At 43.3% G+C, this 16204-nt stretch overlaps 1 protein-coding gene across 1 annotated transcript in view; it reads left to right on the top strand.

Annotated features, from left to right (window-relative positions):
• MYOM3 (myomesin 3) overlaps nt 1-16204 on the top strand; it is a 310945-nt gene that overhangs the window by 107991 nt on the left and 186750 nt on the right. Inside the window, exons 7-9 of the mRNA XM_073572698.1 lie at nt 8353-8397; nt 13582-13722; nt 13921-14082. Coding sequence (XP_073428799.1) covers nt 8353-8397; nt 13582-13722; nt 13921-14082 — 348 coding nt within the window. The remainder of the gene's footprint in view (nt 1-8352; nt 8398-13581; nt 13723-13920; nt 14083-16204) is intronic.

Raw genomic sequence — 16204 nt, forward strand, 5'->3', positions numbered from 1 at the left:
TTGCTGTATTGTGCCACATTGACTCTTGTTTGTGATGGCACTGTTCGGTTTCCTGCTAGATATATTCTAGCAGGAAACCAAACAGTGTCATCTGGCTCAACAGTGACTGCTTTGGGTATTGTATTGCTGTATTGTGCCGCATTGACTCTTGTTCGTGATGGCACTGTTGGGTTTCCCGCTAGATATATTCTAGCAGGAAACCCAACAGTGTCATCAGGCTCAACAGTGACTGCTTTGGGTATTGTATTGCTGTATTGTGCCGCATTGACTCTTGTTCGTGATGGCAATGTTGGGTTTACTGCTAGATATATTCTAACAGGAAACCCAACAGTGTCATCTGGCTCAACAGTGACTGCTTTGGGTATTGTATTGCTGTATTGTGCCGCATTGACTCTTGTTCGTGATGGCACTGTTGGGTTTCCTGCTAGATATATTCTAGCAGGAAACCCAACAGTGTCATCTGGCTCATCAGTGACTGCTTTGGGTATTGTATTGCTGTATTGTGCCACATTGACTGTTGTTTGTGATGGCACTGTTCGGTTTCCTGCTAGATATATTCTAGCAGGAAACCAAACAGTGTCATCTGGCTCAACAGTGACTGCTTTGGGTATTGTATTGCTGTATTGTGCCGCATTGACTCTTGTTCGTGATGGCACTGTTGGGTTTCCCGCTAGATATATTCTAGCAGGAAACCCAACAGTGTCATCAGGCTCAACAGTGACTGCTTTGGGTATTGTATTGCTGTATTGTGCCGCATTGACTCTTGTTCGTGATGGCAATGTTGGGTTTACTGCTAGATATATTCTAACAGGAAACCCAACAGTGTCATCTGGCTCAACAGTGACTGCTTTGGGTATTGTATTGCTGTATTGTGCCGCATTGACTCTTGTTCGTGATGGCACTGTTGGGTTTCCTGCTAGATATATTCTAGCAGGAAACCCAACAGTGTCATCTGGCTCATCAGTGACTGCTTTGGGTATTGTATTGCTGTATTGTGCCACATTGACTCTTGTTTGTGATGGCACTGTTCGGTTTCCTGCTAGATATATTCTAGCAGGAAACCAAACAGTGTCATCTGGCTCAACAGTGACTGCTTTGGGTATTGTATTGCTGTATTGTGCCGCATTGACTCTTGTTCGTGATGGCACTGTTGGGTTTCCTGCTAGATATATTCTAGCAGGAAACCCAACAGTGTCATCTGGCTCATCAATGACCTCTTTGGGTATTGTATTGCTGTATTGTGCCACATTGACTCTTGTTCGTGATGGCACTGTTGGGTTTCCCGCTAGATATATTCTAGTAGGAAACCCAACAGTGACTGCTTTGGGTATTGTATTGCTGTATTGTGCCGCATTGACTCTTGTTCGTGATGGCAATGTTGGGTTTACTGCTAGATATATTCTAACAGGAAACCCAACAGTGTCATCTGGCTCAACAGTGACTGCTTTGGGTATTGTATTGCTGTATTGTGCCGCATTGACTCTTGTTCGTGATGGCACTGTTGGGTTTAATGATAGCATATATCGTGCATCATACACAATTGTTAAATGTTGTTTGTTTGTCAGTGAACAAAGTCCGAACACGTTGGCGCTCGATCAAGGACCGCTTCAACAGTGATGTTCGTGCTGAGGGGCAGGTTCGCAGTGGTTCAGCGGCAAGGACCAGATCAAAATACCGGTACTATCAAGCTTTGCAGTTCCTAAGACCAGTCCTTGCCACCAGAGCGTAAGTATTATAATTTTTTGGGTTTTATTTTTATTAATCTGTGGTTTTCTATTCCACAGCTGATGCTTTTTGTAAATACATGAAAGTAATGCTTTTCCTTTCTTCCACAGCACCTGGAGCAGCACCCTGCAACCTGGCCCTGGAGAGGTCCTTCATCGGACGACCTCGGTCCCGTCTCAGCCATTCGACAGTCAGGAAGCACATTGCAGCTGCTGACCAGGAAGCTGGTCAATCAGGTGTTTCCCTGTCTGAGGTCTCTGCCACTGGTTATGCAGGCACTACCCACCAGTGGCAGAGGGCCTTGGACAGGAATGTCTTGCCCGAGTTTATGCACTTGAGCGAGGCCTTTAATGCCAGCCTCAAGTTGCTGTCAGACAGAGTGGAAAGCGGTTTTTCACTCATGGAACGTGGTTTTAACCACATGGAACACCGCTTCCACTCTGTTGAACAGCGCCTTGACCGTCTGGAGGCCGACCTCAACAGACCAGCGCACCATTTTTTTAGTAAAATTGAAAAGGGCATGGCAGAACACCTTAGTCCTGAGCAACAGCTGAGTGTGCTGCAGGCCTGCAACAATGCTTTCTTGCAGGCTATGCAGCACAATAGGTTACGGGCAGCAGTCAGTGGTGTCATTTCCAACTGTGCCACCATTGACTCGCTTCACCTCACTAACGACTTGTGCTGCATACCACTGCATGGACACCTCTATTCAAAGCCGGACACCCACCATTACACCACCACAAGTCTGGGTGCTGCTAGTCACTTCACCGACACCACCATGGCAAGCGCTGCTCCTGTCTGGAGCACCTTAGCCACCCCCATGCATGCTTGGAGTACAGCCACCATGACCACTCCTCAAACGTGGAACAGGCCTGCCGCCAACACTATAACATGTACTAGCCCTGCTACCACCACTCTGCAAACCTGGACCATCACTGCCGCCACCAGTCCTCCTGCAAGTACGAGCACTGCCACCGCCATCACAGAGCATCAGCAGCAGCCACAGCAGCAGCAGCCACAGCAACAGCAGCAGGCACAGCAGCAGCAGCCACAGCAGCAGACGGGGGATCCAAATTCCTTATTTGCCCCAAGTTCCAGGTGGGGCCAACAATCAAGGCGGGCATTGGGCCCAAGGAGGTCCAGGCAGGCCAGTTTAAGGAGACAAAAAACAGGACCACTGTCGCTGAACCTCTGTCCTCTCCTCCCAGTGTGTCTAGCTCCATTCCCATCACTGGCCTCCCTTCCCCCTCAAGTTTTGTTGCCCCTTCCCCTAGAACACCTGCATCCACTATAAGCTGTTCATCTTCACTGCACACCCCCAACTTGCAACCATCTGCCACCAAGCGCAGAAAAAAATAAAGTATTTTATAATTTTTTTGGTTAAAAAGAAATTTAAATTTCTGGTTTACCATAACAAAGTTTGATTAATATTTTTTGCGCCACCTACACACACTGCGCCGTACACAAAATGTGCCTTAAACTTTGCAAGGTGTCATAAAAAGTGTTTTGAGGATGGGCTGTTTTTACCATCCTCATTTCACTTATTGTGATACTAAACCAGGGGGATTATAGATATACCTTGTAATTAACAGCAAACTCTTACTAAGTGTGTGTTGAATCAACTGATGGGTAAAATACACGTCATATTGCCAATACCCAGGCCTATGACCAATACCCAGGCCTATTATCATAACTATTTATCAATCATGGGCAGGTGAATACACATATGATGTTTAACCTGCAGCGTCGCTTACGTACCAATATATTTCACGCAGACTAGCGATGCTGCAGTTTAACTCGTATGTGTATTTACGTGCCCAGGTGTAAGAACATCATGAATTTACAGGTATACATGGGAAGTTGTTTATTTTATTGGAGTGTAAAAAGACATAGTGCACTTGGTACAGGTATCAAATCAGGTTTTTTGTTAACATACACACACGAAAACATTTTTACACCATTTCATCTTGCCAGTGCACGCTTCCTACATCAGAGATAAAGTAGGCCGCAAATTGGTCCCTCATTTGGCCAACTTCAACGGATGACCTGAGAGGGTGCTGAGTGAATTCAGGCAATGGGTTAGGAGCAGCATCATCGAGTTCAAAGGTCGGGTGCTCTTTAGCCATCACAAAATTATGTAGAACCACACACGCCTTAACCACCTCATCCATTGTTTCAAGTTTAAGATTAATGGCTGTGCCGAGAATTCTCCATCTGGAGACAAGAATCCCAAAAGCACACTCTACAGTTCTGGCCCTGGTCAGCCTGTAATTAAAGATTTTTTTGGTGTGGTCCAAGTCACGGCTGGAGTAGGGTTTCAGTAGGTTTGCGCACATTTGAAAAGCCTCATCCCCAACCATTACAAAGGGCAGTGGCGGAGCTTCGGTGTGGGGAAGAGGCCGTGGTATAGGGAAATTAAATTGGTTGCCATACAACCTCCGGCCCATGTCTGAGTTTTTAAAAGCCTGGGAGTCATTACCACGGTCAAATGCTCCAATGTCCACTGCTACAAACATACATCCGGCATCCGCAATGGCCATGAGTACTGTTGAAAAGTACTTTTTGTAATTATAGTACTCCGATCCAGTTCTTTTGGGTTTGATGATCCGTATGTGTTTACCATCAACAGCTCCCAAACAGTTGGGGAAATTGCAGACTGTCCAGAATTTGTCAGCAATTTCCATCCACTTTTCAGCGGTGGGCAGGGGCATAAATTCTGGACAAAGAACGTTCCAGAGAGCCTGGCAGGTGTCCGCAAGAATTCCAGACAAGGTGGAGATTCCAATACGGTACTGGAAGTGTTGTGAAGAATAGGGTATCTCCAGTCGCCAGGAATCTGCGAAACAGAGAAAGAAGTAAAATTAATATTTCTGTATATGGTTTTTTAAAACAATAAAATAAAAAATTACTACATTCAAGAAAAATAATTAGGCCAAGTTTTGATTAGTACATGTCACACAAAAAAAAGCAGACACCCCCCTTGGTTTTTAAATATTACGTACCGTAATGTCACCAGGAGACGTTCCTCAGGAGGAATCGCACGACGGAGCTGTGTGTCCTGTCTCCGGATGGATTCTTGGACACGAGCAAGCAAATCCCTGAAGCTTTCTTGGGACATCCGGATATAATCTGTAAATTTATCCGGGTTTGCCTGTAGCTCGCTGTAGAGGGTGTTCAACAATCGGATGTATCCACAAACGCCACCGCTGCCGTCTTTGCTGTCTCTCTCTCTTCCTTTGTTCATGGCAAGCAACTGCATATGCCCTAGCCATCGCGATGTCCAAATCCAAGTTGAAGTGAAAACTCTTCCAGCGCAGATCCATGTTGACACGAGAAAAATCAAGCAAATGTGAAGAATACGGCTGTAGACAGGGTCTATATATTACCATTCCACACCGCCACTGATGTCCCATTGGTGGTGTGTGTTGCAAGATTGTTATCTTGATTTCTTTTGGTGAAGACAAACAATGTGCAAAAAAACGCAAACGCATTGAAAACGCATGCAAACGCATACAAACGCTACGTTTTTTTTGCTTCATACGCACAAAAATGCTGCTAAAAAACGCAGTGTTTGTATGCGCTTTTTTAATGCGTTTGTGTGCGCAAAAAACGCAGCGCAAAAAAACGCAAGTGTGAAAGTAGCCTAAGGGGGTCAGATCTGGAGACCTTGGTGACCATTCAACTGGCCCTCTAAACCAATCCACTTTCCAGGAAACTGTTCATGTAGGAATGTTCGGACCTGACACCCATAATTGATGGTATGGTGTGGTATATGGGGTACAAAGATAGTGGGGTGATTCTTCATAGTGGAAACCCAATTACACTGGATATCTGAAATAGCTACATGATGATGTGTTGCCCTCTTTATGCACTGAAGATGGCACGTTCCCTGATTTTTTTCAGCAAGATGGTGCATCACCACATTATGGGTGTCAGGTCCGCGCATTCCTACTAGGAATCTGACCCCCCTAGCATTTCTTCTGCGGTGTTGCTATCAGTGTGTCACGAAATGGAGAAGAGGGTTGCATTGAAAATCCAACACAATGGGCAGCACTTTGAACACATTTTATAAGTGGTCATAAACTTGTAAATAACTCATGAAAGAATAAAGCTACGTTAAAACCAAGCACACCATTGTTTTTCTTGTGAAATTTTCAATAAGTTTGATGTGTCACATGACCCCCCTCCCATTGGAAAAGATAAAGTTGGCTCAAAATGGCCAACTTCAAAATGGCCGCCATGGTCCCCACTCATCTTGAAAAGTTTCCCCCTCCCATATACTAATGTGCCACAAACAGGAAGTTGATATCACCAGCCATTCCCATTTAATTTCGCTGTATCCATATAAATGGCCCACCCTGTACAATTGTGATGAAAATACTGATAAATAATTAGTAAAGTATGCAGAAAGCACTGAATGGGAGTCCAACAAAAAATATCACACCATTATAACTAAGGTGTGTAAAAGTTGCTTCCAAGAATTACTGTGAATAGAGATGAAAAAAACAATTCACAGGACCAGGATCCAACAGTCGGGTTAGTACTCTGTAGCCACTGAATGGGAGCCACATGACCTGCCTCCTATTGGACGGCATCTGTGGCTCCTCTTGTGGTTAGCCAGTCTGGTGTGATGTCATCATTGCATCATGATGCATAAATGATGCTACACAAGGCCAGCTAATCAAAAGACGAGTTGCAGAAACAATCATAGAAAAAGCAGGGCTCCCACCCAATGTCTTCGGAATACTGACCTGGCCTTTCAACTAGGGTCCTGTGAATTTAGTCCCTCACCCATAATATGTATATATATTTATATACTAGATGTGTGCCCGATGCTATCGCATCGGGAGGGCAGTAACATCACGATGGGGGCAGCTTTGTGGCGTGCAGTCACAACCAGCAGGAAAGACGGTGTTTTGTGGCCTCTGCTGGAAATGGTGTGCGGCGCCACCAGAGGGTGGCCGCACCCAATCTCCAGCACAGGCCTCAAGCCGCGGTCTTTCCTGCTGGCTGTGACTGCACGGAGGTGGGTGGGCAGGCAGCGGTGGGTCCTGGCGGGGGTCCAGCGACGGAGTCTCTCTCATTACTCCCCCCTCATTATACCCTCTCATTACACCCCCTTCATTACACCCCTCTCGTTATACCCCCTCGTGATTGCAGCGGCAACCTGGATCTGAGCGGCAGCTGGGATCCGAGTGGCGGCTGGGATCCAAGCAGCGGCCGGGATTCCAGCGGCAGTCAGGATCACAGCGGTGTTCAAGATGGCAGCGGTGGCCTGGATCTAAGAGGCAGCTGGGATCCCAGCGGCGTTCAGGATCGCAGCGGTGGCCTGGATCCGAGCAGCAGCTGGGATCCCAGTGGCGTTCGGGATCGCAGCGGCGTTCGGGATCGCAGCGGTGGCCTGGATCTAAGAGACAGCTGTGATCCCAGCGGCGTTCGGGATCGCAGCGGCGTTCTGGATCGCAGCGGTGGTCTGGATCCCAGCGGCAGCTGGGATCCCAGAGGTGGTCGGGATCGCAGCGGCATTCGCGATTGCAGCTGCATCCTGGATCCGAGCGACATCACTTGGGTGTTCCAAAATGGCGGATGGCATACTTCCAGTGTGGTGTGGTGTATTGTGGGACATCCAGACGAAAGTGGATGATGGACAATTTAAGGCAATTATATATAGATACACACAGTACTGTTCAAAAGTTCAAGGCAGTTGTGGGAAAAAATGCCGCACAGTTTGAATGTTTTAGAAAATAGAAGTGTTGATAGTATATTTTTATTAGTGAACAAAACGCAGAGTGAATCAATATTTGGTGTTATGATGCTTTTCCTTTAAAACAAAGACACAGACGCAGTCCGATTATGCTAATCAGATTCTGAACAATCTCTGATCAGAGTTTGATCAGAGTTTAAAGAAAACTTGTTGTCATCAAGTTTTTCCCATATAAAGTTTACAGACAAAACACTGATGAAAATCTGATGCCCCCAAAAATATGAAAATCAGTCAGCTTTTCTCTATATATGCATGCAGGTATTGTACTATGGGTTCACTATAAAGATCTCTAACACACTTATCTATATTGCATACACCCAGTGTAACACTGATGAACCTTCATAAGTACACAGTTCAGAAATGTGACCATTTTGCAGTGTTTATTCAAGCGCATTTCCAGTGATATCTGGGCTTAAGATGCATTCAGATCCTATGTTTTTTTGGCCTTTTAAATGCAGTTTGGCATGAAAGGATATTTTAAGTTATATTTTACCAAACGCAAAAGCATATGTCATTTATACAAATTTATATTGATTAGCGTTCATCTCAAAATCAAGCAAAATACAAAGAAACTCCTGTGTCTAGATATCTATATATTGCCTTTATACTGTATACTTATATATTTTTATCATATTTTTCTGTTGATTTTTTTTTATTTACCTCTTAGACTGGCCACCTAATGTGCCCACTGTAGAAATGCCCCCCTATTACTACATTCTGTATTTTGCTTTATGACCTGATATACTACATATCTTCCAACTGGTAGCTAGTGCACTATATTTTTTATTAAGAACAATAAAAAAATGTAAAAAAAATTACATTGAAATTGGTCTCTAAGCCAAGTATACTTGTTTCTTTTCCAGAACACCTAGGATTAAAATCCGGCTGGGATTCTGTTTCTTATCCTGGTAAGGAAACTTGCAAAGAAAATCTGTCAGCTTTCATTACATGTCTGTTTGAGGGTATGTGCACACGTTGCGGATTTGCCTGTGGAATTTTCTGTGCCGATTCTTCCTCTCTTGGCAGAAAATGCAGTAAAAAATGTGCGCGTTTTTGATGCAGATTTTCATGCTTTTTTTAAGCGGATTTGTATGCTTTTTTGTAAGCTAAATAAAGATATAAAATAGAATTGTGATGTCATTTCTTTGTCCAACCTCTTCTTTTACATACTCCATTAACCCCTTCCTGACATCAGACGTACTATCCCGTCCATGGGACCCGGGCCCCTATGCCCATGGACGGGATAGTACATCTCAGTGATAAGCGGCGTCCACATGGTGAGCGCCGCTGATCGTGGCCAGGTGTCAGCTAATTATCACAGCTGACACCCGGCACAATGTGCCAGGGGCGGTCACGGACCGCCCCGACACGTTAACCCCTTGCACACCGCAATCAAACATGATCGCGGTGTACCAGGGGTTAAAGGGAAGCATCGGCAGGGAGGGCGCTCCCTCCGTGCTTCCCTGAGCCCCCCACGGCAACGCAATGTGCAGCGCTGCTGCGGGGGGCTCCTTCCCTGCAGGCCCCCGAATCCAAGATGGCAACGGGGGCCTTCGGGGGCCTGCAGTGAGTCGGCTTCTTCAGTGCCTGCAAAGCGCAGGCATGAGGAAGTCTGCAGCAGTGCCTGTGACAGATCGCTGATCGCTGATCTGTCACAGTGATCTGTGATGTGCCACCTGGGACTATGTAATAAAGTAAAAAAAAAAGTGTTAAAATAATTTTTAAAAAATCGCCAAATAAATTAGAAAAAAAAAAAAATTCCCCCAATAAATCAATTTTTTGGAATTAAAAAAACAAACAAAACAATAAAAGTACACATATTAGGTATTGCCGCATCCGTAACGACCTTCCCTATAAAACTGTCCCATTAGTTAACCCCTTTAGAGAACCCCTTAAAAAATAAGAAGCAAAAAATAATGATTTATTATCATACCGCCAAACAAAAAGTGTAATAACGCACGATCAAAAAGACTCATATAAATATCCATGGTACCGCTGAAAACGTCATCTTGTCCCGCAAAAAACAAGCCACCACACAGCATCATCAGCGAAAAAATAAAAAAGTTATAGCTCGCAGAATAAAGCGATGCAAAAATAATTATTTTTTATATAAAATAGTTTTCATTGCATAAAACCGACAAAACATAAAAAAATGACCTAAATGAGGTATTGCTGTAACCGTACTGACCCAAAGAATAAAACCGCTTTATCAATTTTACCGCACGCGGAACGATGTAAACGCACCCCCCCAAAAGAAATTCATTCTGCGTCCCAAAAATCGGAATAAAAAGCGATCAAAAATGTCACATGCCCAAAAATGGTACCAATAAAAACATCAACTCGTCCTGCAAAAAATAAGACCTCATATGACTCAGTTGGTAAAAATACGGAAAAATTATAGCTCTCAATATGTGGTGATGCAAAAACTATTTTTACAATAAAAAGCGTCTTTTAGCATATGACAGCTGCCAAATATAAAACCCGCCATAAATAGTAAATCAAACCCCCACGTTATCACCCCCTTAGTAAGGGAAAAATAATAAAATTAAAAGAAAATGTATTTATTTCCATTTTCCCTTTAGGGTTAGGGCTAGGGCTAGGGTTAGGACCAGGGCTAGGGTTAGGGTTAGGGCTGAGATTACGGTTAGGGGTGTGTTGGCGTTAGGGTTGGAGTTAGAATTGGGGGTTTCCACTGGTTGGGCACATCAGGGGCTCTCCAAATGCAACATGGCTTCTGATCTCAATTCCAGCCAATTCTGATTTGAAAAAGTCAAATGGTGCTCCTTCCCTTCCAAGCTCTGCCATGCGCCCACACAGTGTTTTACCCCCACATATGAGGTATCAGCCTACTCAGGACAAATTGCAAAACAACTTTTGGGGTCCAATTTCTCCTGTTACCGTTAGGAAAATAAAAAATTGGGGGCAAAAACATCATTTTTGTGGAAAAAATGATTTTTTTATTTTCACCCCCAGGCATTAAAAACTTCTGTGAAGCACTTGGGGGTTCAAAGTGCTCACCACACATCTAGATAAGTTCTGTGGGGGGTCTAGTGTCCAAAATGGGGTCACTTGTGGGGATTTTCAATAGTTTAGGTACATCAGGGGCTCTCCACACGCACATGACACCCGCAGACCATTCCATCAAAGTCTGCATTCCAAAACGTCACTACTTCCCTTCCGAGCCCCGACGTGTGCACATACAATAGTTTTCTCCCACATATGGGGTGTCAGCGTACTCAGAACAAATTGGACAACAACTTTTGGGGTTCAATTTCTCCTGTTACCCTTGGGAAAATAAAAAAAATTGGGGACTAATTGATCATGTTTGTGGAAAAAATACGATTTTTTTATTTTCATGCCCGGGCATTATAAACTTCTGTGAAGCCCTTGGGGTTTCAAAGTGCTCACCACACATCTAGATAAGTTCCTTAGGGGGTCTAGTTTCCAAAATGGGGTCGTTTGTTGGGGGTTTCCACTGTTTAGGTACATTAGGGGCTCTCCAAAGGCAACATGATACCCGCAGACTATTCCATCAAAGTCTGCATTCCAAAACGTCACTACTTCCATTCCAAGCACCGACGTGTGCACATACAATCGTTTTCTCCCACATATGGGGTGTCAGCGTACTCAGAACAAATTGGACAACAACTTTTGGGATTCAATTTCTCCTGTTACCCTCGGGAAAATAAAAAAAATTGGGGACTAATTGATCATGTTTGTGGAAAAAATACGATTTTTTTATTTTCATGCCCGGGCATTATAAACTTCTGTGAAGCCCTTGGGGGTTCAAATTGCTCACCACACATCTAGATAAGTTCCTTGGGGGGTCTAGTTTTCAAAATGGTGTCATTTGTGGGGGGTTTCTACTTTTCTACTGTTTTGGTACATCAGGGGCTTTCCAAACGCGACATGGTGTCAGATCTCAATTCCAGCCAAAAACGTCAAATGGCGCTGCTTCCCTTCCGAGCTCTGCCATGCGCCCAAATAGTGGTTTACCCCCACATGTGGAAAAATAAGAATTGAGGGTGAAAAGATCATTTTTTTGGAAAAAATATGATTTTTTAATTGTACGGCTGTATGTTATAAACTTCTATGAAGCCCTTGGGGGTTCAAAGTTCTCACCACACATCTAGATAAGTTCCTTGGGGGGTCTAGTTTCCAAAATGGTGTCATTTGTGGGGGGTTTCCACTGTTTAGGTACATCAGGGGCTCTTCCTCCTCCCGATCTGCAGCGTTTTTCGCTCGCAACTCCGCAGAAAAATTGCAAATTTTTTTTACTGACTCAATGGAAGTCAATGGGTGCAGAAACGCTGCAGATCCGCAAAAAGAATTGACGCTCTGCGGAAAATAAAATGCTGGAAATCCGCACGTATTTTTATGCAGTATGTGCATACCAATTCTGAATTTCCCATTGACTTACATTGATTGTGCACTACAATGCGGATTTGATGCAAATCCGCGAGTCCAGAACCAGAAATGCTGCAGATCCACATCAAAATCCGCAACGAGTGCACATAGCCTTAGGGCATAATTGTGTTCACCATTAAAATATCAAAACTTGTAAATCTCTATTATGCCATTCCTCTATTACTCCTCCAAGAAATGATTGATGGTGTTACCATACTTAGTCTCACCTCACACAGTCAACCAGTGCTGACCGTGTTGGGACACACCCATTTGACATGAGGAATAGTAACACCCAGTTTTTAAATAATTAATAAATTTCTAAGTTGAATAACTGGGGAACTACACAATAAGAGTTAGAATGTTGAGATACCCCAGTTGTATATCATTAGTTTCTTAGATGAAAAACACTTTAATATTGTAATATTATACTATACATACCGTTAAATGATTGAACACGCTTGTTATTGGAATGCGCACATTATAGATTTAGACTGAAGGCAGTGAAACACGATGAATCACATACTGAAACAAGGAGTACAAAAATAAATAGAATATGTGTTAAATGTTATTGATTATTTACCAGCCTTCAGCTCAATCTTGAGCCATGGCGAATCGATGGATGAACGCTCTGTAGGAAGATTGATCTTGTGCAAGCCTAGATAGGTCCACCAGCGTCTTCTCTGCCATTATCTTGATAGTATCAAGCCATCAGGTTATTGGTCTTTTTCTTTGCCTTGTTCCTCCTATTCTTCTGACCATGATGAGCTTCACCAGTGATTCATCTCTGCAGATCATGTGTCCAAAGTAGGCAAGTCATAGCTTGCTTCAAGTGATATATCTTGCGTGATGTGTTCATGTTAAACCTTAGATTCCTTAACGTAACCCCCTTTTACTCCTTTCACTCTGATGACAACTTTACACAGTCTTTGGCATCCTCTCGAGGAGCTTCATTAAGTAGCCACCTGAAATGGCTTCAAATGAAAAGTTATGCTTTGTCAGTAGTTTATTTTTAGAACTACCTACCTGGAATGACCTGTAAAAGAAAGTTTTGTAGAACAGTGTTGATATTCAGTTACATACAGTGCAGAGCACTATTCCACAACTGTCCTAAGCCAGAATATGGCAAGAACTACTCAACTAAAAAAGTAAAAATGACAGTCCATCATTATTTTAAGACATGAAGGTCTGTCAGCGTGGAAATTTGTTAGAACCTGGAAGGTAACCTCAAGTGTCGTCATGATGAAAACCATCATCAATCACTGTGATGAAAACGGCTTTTGTGAGGACTGCACCAGGTAAGGAAGACGCAGAATTACAGATGACATGGACTCCACAATCACCCAGTCTCAAACCAATTGAGGTGGTTTGGCATGAGTTGGACTGCATAGTTAAGTCAAAACAGCCAACAAGTGGTCAACATCTCTGGGAACTCCTTCAAGTTTAGCAAATATTCTGGCTTGTTTCACAAGTGTTTCTTTATTCCTTGCTTCAATATTGTGTTCCTTCATGGTCTTGTTGCCTTCAGTACGAATCTACAATGTGCACATTTGAACAAAGAAAACCATCACATGAACAGGTGTGTCTAATACTGTAGTTCTGTAAGTAAAATAATATTCTAACTTTATATTGTGACTTTAAATTATCTTTATATTATTACCTATTTATGGTCTGGTTGTACCTTGTAGCTTTGCTGCCAGCCTATGAAGGAGAATTCACTAGTGACTTGAGACCAGTGCTTACAAGAGAGAAGGAATCGTTTGTCCTGTCTTGTTCTGTATCTTCCAGTCTTGAAAGACACAAACCAAATGTGCAGTGGTTTAGAGATGGTATGTATATGTTAAAACAGCAAAAAAAAATTAAAAATTACATATGTGAAAACAAACATGTTCATATGTGGAGATTAAGTACATTCGCATGCGCAGAAAGTGTACATACAAACTCATAAAAGGGATGCTTAGAAAAATTATAGCTTTCTGGAAAAACACACATACAGTATATATATCTCTTTGGTTTTTATTCAACAGGAACTTTAGTAAAGGAGACAGCAGACAGGAAGATAAGCTGTGAAGGCCTAGATGTGTCTTTAAGGGGGTCCCCTGCTTTCAAAGAGGATGAAGGTTTCTACACAGTTTGTTTGCCTGCTTCTTCAGGACATCAGGAACAAACCGCTTATTTGTTTGTTAGAGGTAAGTTCTCCAATATTTGTATTACATTTATGTTGCACTATATCCTGTATTAAATTATCTACTAGGTATAGAATATTAAACTGTAAAAAAATTAGGTATAAGTGCACCAGATGATAGATTCATCAAAGTGCTTACACCAGAAATCTGCCATAAAATACTATGAGGTTGCACAAAATTTTTAAATCTTTTAGCACTTTCAAGTCAGTTTTGTCCAGCTCCGCAAAAAACGGAGCTGGGGTGGAACGGGGTGTAGAGACGCATGTAATTCATCAAGACCTGTGGTGTACCTTATGCCACCAATCTTATTCCAGTAAGCGACTGGAGTAAGATTTGTGTTGAGGAGCATGAAAGCGCACACCACTTTTCAGATGCACCTGATTCATTAGGAGATGTGTAAAGGAGGAATACCGGGCCTAGGAGTACCTTTCCTATGCCGAGTCCAGAACTGACGGGGCTGTCTCTTCTGTTGTCCGGGGGAAAGAGTAAGAGACCGGACAGACCTTTGCACTCAGAAACAGGGAGTGTGGCTAAGCTGCAGCGGTCACATCACGTGCGGAAGTAGCCGGTCTTGGTGGAAACAGGCAGCGCGCAGCACAGAGAAGTGCTCCGTCCCTTGAGCTCTGGGTCTGCGCCAGTCCACATCCGTGTACTCCCGCCGTCACCAGCGGGGATTGCAGATAAAGAAATGCAGTGTGCCTGGTAACTGGCAGAGAGCGAGATGCCGTGTGCTTCGTGACCGTGAGTACAGCGCACGTTTCACATAGAGAGAACCGGGTACTGGACAGACGTTTGCGGCCCACCTTACCAGCAGATAACTGCCCACCCACGGTGGACCCAGATCATGCTGTGGCCTTGTTTGCTCTGGCCGCATATGTTCATGGACTAGGGGCTCAGCGGAAGGTGCCGGAGACGACCGCTGCCGCTAGAAGATGGACCGCTGTTACCAGCAGAATCTTCTTGGACAAACACCACGCCAGCTGTTGTTGGCGCTACCAATCCCCAAGTAGTACCTGCAGTCTGAGGAACGCCTGACATGATAAGTGCACAAAAGAACTGCTGTCACTTTGTTTATTAACGATGCATATCCTTTGCAATTGGACTGCTATTCCCCCGTTTAACCCTTCATCTCCCTGCGAGGCGTTAACCCCCTGTTAAATTAAAACTGTTAAATATGTTAACCCTTGCTCTGCTTTCTGTCTGTCACTGCATCACACAACCTGCTTTCAGATGTACAGCTCTTTATGAATCAGGTGACTCTGAATTCAGCACACCCCTTCATCAAGACCTACAGAACGTAAGCAATACCATTCTTAATGAATCATTGCATAGCTGCCTGTTGTGCTTCATACAACCATGAATCAGTAATATCAATTTTCTACCTTACATTGAAGACACATTAGAAATTGACATACATGACCCTTGTGTCTTCTCAAAAAATGAGAAGGTTGTGAAAAATCCAGAAGGTAACGTCTCAAAAGAAAATGTGGGGGGGGGGGGGGGACAAAAAAAAAAATTGTACATTTTCTCTTTATTTGCTCCCTTTTTTATTAAAGTGCTTAGCAATATCTGTGTCTTCTTTCCTGTGACAAAAAGAACCTGTTAAATACTTAATATTGTGCCCTATAGTATTAAAAAATGCTATTAACATACTGTAAAAACATTTTTAAAGAGGAATTGTCAGCAGATCAAAAGTTGCTCTTATTTTATTTGCAATACCCCCTTGAGTATTCTGGTTTTTGTTTTTATACAGTATATCCACCATATAGTTGAAGAGTTATGGGTCTTTTTTATTTTGTGAAAATTTTTATGGTCTTTACCATATTATATATCTCCTGATATTGAAGAGCCAGAGCACAGAAGAGCATAATTTCCGGCAACTAAGTCGATTCTAGGTTCCAGCACTGCTGCTCTCGTCCATTCTGGCTCTTTAATAGTAAGAAGGATGAAGGGATGGCAGAGTTCTTAGAGTGTTCCTGTGAGGCAAATCTCATTTCAAAAGAACATGCTGAACTGGACTGTAGTTGTGACATTCTCTATGGGAATTTTGCCTTTTACCCTCTATGACACTTGTGTTTTGATTGGCCAGAGTCATAGAAGAGAAAAAAAAATCCACAGAGAATTC

Source organism: Dendrobates tinctorius, unplaced genomic scaffold, assembly GCF_039654945.1.
Source record: "Dendrobates tinctorius isolate UK_male_01 unplaced genomic scaffold, ASM3965494v1 ptg000007l, whole genome shotgun sequence".
Classification (NCBI taxonomy): domain Eukaryota; kingdom Metazoa; phylum Chordata; class Amphibia; order Anura; family Dendrobatidae; genus Dendrobates; species Dendrobates tinctorius.